This window comes from Sinocyclocheilus anshuiensis, unplaced genomic scaffold, assembly GCF_001515605.1.
Source record: "Sinocyclocheilus anshuiensis isolate Anshui unplaced genomic scaffold, SAMN03320099.WGS_v1.1 scaffold560, whole genome shotgun sequence".
NCBI lineage: Eukaryota > Metazoa > Chordata > Actinopteri > Cypriniformes > Cyprinidae > Sinocyclocheilus > Sinocyclocheilus anshuiensis.
In genome coordinates, this window is record NW_015554116.1 from 373,225 (window position 1) to 376,503 (window position 3,279).

General features: G+C 33.0%; 1 protein-coding gene across 1 annotated transcript in view; it reads left to right on the top strand.

Moving 5' to 3' along the window:
• kiaa1614 (KIAA1614 ortholog) overlaps positions 1–3,279 on the top strand; it is a 24,801-nt gene that overhangs the window by 17,943 nt on the left and 3,579 nt on the right. The window contains exons 7-8 of the mRNA XM_016462225.1: positions 2,038–2,296; positions 2,488–2,612. Of these exons, the coding sequence (XP_016317711.1) occupies positions 2,038–2,296; positions 2,488–2,612 (384 nt within the window). The remainder of the gene's footprint in view (positions 1–2,037; positions 2,297–2,487; positions 2,613–3,279) is intronic.

Below are 3,279 nucleotides of genomic sequence, written 5' to 3' on the forward strand. Positions count from 1 at the left end.
CACTCTTTCGCCGCAGTGTCCTTGAGAATCCAATGACTTTGGCAGCCCGCGCCTCTATCTCTGCGGTTTCAGTACATCTGACATTTCAGCGTTAATTGTTAGTCCTGCATGTAGTAACAGACTAATGTTGTTTTATTCTCCTCACACTTTTTGTCCTTGAATACCTTGAAGATCATTCATTCTGATACATTATTCTTATTCTTATTCTAAATGATCAATGTAGTTATAGCAGCAGTAATATTAGTAGTAATAATAATAATAATATAACAAAACAGTAATGTATTATTTGTATTACTATATTAAAATTAAAATCATTAAAAAGTAAAATAATACAATAACAAAAGTGTTAATAGACATGTTTGTATTTATTATTATTATTTAAAATTAAGTCAATGCAGTAGTAGTAGTAATAATAAAATAAAACAGTAATGTATTATTTTTATTACTATATTAAAATTAAAATAATTAAAAAGTGAAATAATAACATAACAAAAGTGTTCATATAAACAGGCTTGTATTTTTTATTATTATTATTATTATTATTATTATTATTATTTAAAATTAAGTCAGTGTAGTAGTTGCAGTAGTAATAATATAACAAACAGTAATATATTATTTCTAGGGCTATCAGTCGATTAAAATTTTTAATCTAATTAATTACATGATGTTTCGATTAATTAATCTAAGAAAAATATCCACAAAAGGTTATTTAAAGATATTTTTGTTAAATGAGAAAGTATCAAGTAGACATTACAAATTGTAGCTTTAGAAATATTTTATTTGATTCTACAAAAAAATTTATTACATATAAACATTTAGGCTACAACGGCCTAACATAAACTATGGAACATAAAAGAAGATAATTTGAGAAACATCTCAGTATTATTTGTTCATACAATGAAAGTCATTGGTAACCAAAACAGATTTGTACCAACAGTCTTCCAAATACCTTCCTTTATGTTCCACAAAAGAAAGGTTTGAAACGACATGAGAGTGAGTAAATGATGACAGAATTAAAAAATTTTGGGTGAACTATCCCTTTAATGTTTTTATTATTATTATTTTTATTATTATTATTAATTAAATGATACTCTAAATAAGAAACTAAATCTGCCAGCAGGTGGCGGTAAATGTCTTCAGTCGATTGTTCAAACGGCTGATTCATTCAGTAATGAAGTAAACAGCTCTCTTTATGAATGGGTCTTTGAATCACTGGTTCACACGATTTGTTCAAAACGCGGATTAATTCAGAACCTAAACACCGCTGTGTTGCTCGAAGACGCACAACAATTCTGCTGTGGCTTTAACGGTAATATATTCTTTGCAAAATTGAGCAAAAACACATAATATTGTTTAAAATATATCACAATATCAACTTCTTACTGAACTGTTGTATAAAATCGCATTTAAACTCGTGATATTCGGGTCAAAAACAGCACTCGTGTAGTAGCCTACTGCTCTCCCTGCTTGTGTGATAGCGATGTTGTATGATATAAATATGAGACAAAAACACATAAAGAGGCATTTTTTGCACGAGGGCATAACTGCATTTATGGAGTTGTTGCCCTGCATCATATTTGTCATCAGTCAACCGCATGGACTGTAGGATGACGTATAGGTCTGGGGGCGGGGCCAGTGCGTTAACTGCATTAAAATATTTTAATCGCGTTATTTTTTATATATATATAATATTAACATTTAACTTTTATACAGACATCACAAAATAAAAATTTTGCCTTAAAATTAAATTAATGAAATGACAAAAAATAAACTAATAAATTATGCCAAAAAGGAAAACAAACACATTTTTGTCAGTGGGATTTGTTTTTCTGTTATTATACAATTATTAACTGTTATAATAAATATATTCATATTAATTATTAAAAGTATTATTTATTTATTTATTACATTTTTATTTATTTATTTATTCATTCAAAAAAGAAATGCCAAACCATGTAATATTGTCAGTGTGGAGATTAAATTAGCAAAAAACCTACTGAAATAACCTGAAAATACTGAAATAACCCTGTTTTTCAGAGCGGGGACGGATGCAGAGCAGCGGGAGGGTCGACCCAAACTCTCCCTGCGGCGGTTCTTCTCCGCCATGGGGCTGAACAGCGTGGGGTTGCTGCGAAAAGGACGATCCAGCAGCATGGATCAGCTCAGCCTGCACCCCAAACCAAACTCAAACCTGAACCAAAAGCCTCGGCCAACTTCACCCTCCACCTCCCCCAGCCCCACACACAGACACCACCACCAGCTGAAGAAAGCCCCCTCGCTGCAGACTATACGACTGGTTAGCATCTATAAAATATCAACCTTCAGACGTCCCTCAAAAAACATCTAGAATTAGTTTCTTATGAATGGGTATTAATTGCAATCAAAGAAATATGGTAGATTACATAGATGTGTCAGTATGGTACTTTTTCAAATTTCAAGGTGATAATTTAGAGAAGCGGCACTGACTGTATCATTTCTCACCACTAGGGGTCTCCCTTTCTCCAGCTGAGGAGATCTTCATCGGCTCAAAACCTACAAATCCCCATAAAGAAAACAGACCGTTCCTCTGCATACACTCCAGGAGAACAGCCCTGTAGTCCAGTATTAACCAGGTACAGCAAATTACACCAAACAATATATAATATAGTATAGTATAATATAATATAATACAGTTGGCAAAGAAATGGAATTGTTGTGTTGACATTTGTTTTCACGAAAAAAAAATCATAATTTTTGAGTCATGAATATTTTTTTTCATGGTTACATTATCTGACCTAAACAATATATGTGACCCTGGACCACAAAACCAGTCTTAAGTCGCTGGGGTATATTTGTAGCAATAGCCAACAATACATTGTATGGGTCAAAATTTTCGATTTTTCTTTTATGCCAAAAGTCATTAGGATATTAAAGGGGTCATATGATGCGATTTCAATTTTTCCTTTCTCTTTGGAGTGTTACAAGCTCTTGGTGCATAAAGAAGATCTGTAAAGTTGCAAAGACTAAAGTCTTAAATCCAAAGAGATATTCTTTATAAAAGTTAAGAGTCAACCACACCTATCTAAAACAGCTCGTTCTAACACGCCCCCACATGTCTACGTCATTGTGTGGGAAGATTTGCATAACGCTGCCCAAATGTTCACGCAAAGAAAGAAGGCGTAACTTTTATTCTCGCTGTAGTATTGTTGTTGCCGCCGCCGTCATGTCATGGAGACGCTGTGTGTTTCGTTGTGAAAGCGAAACTACTTTGTTTGGCCTTCCAAAAGAGGACGATATCTG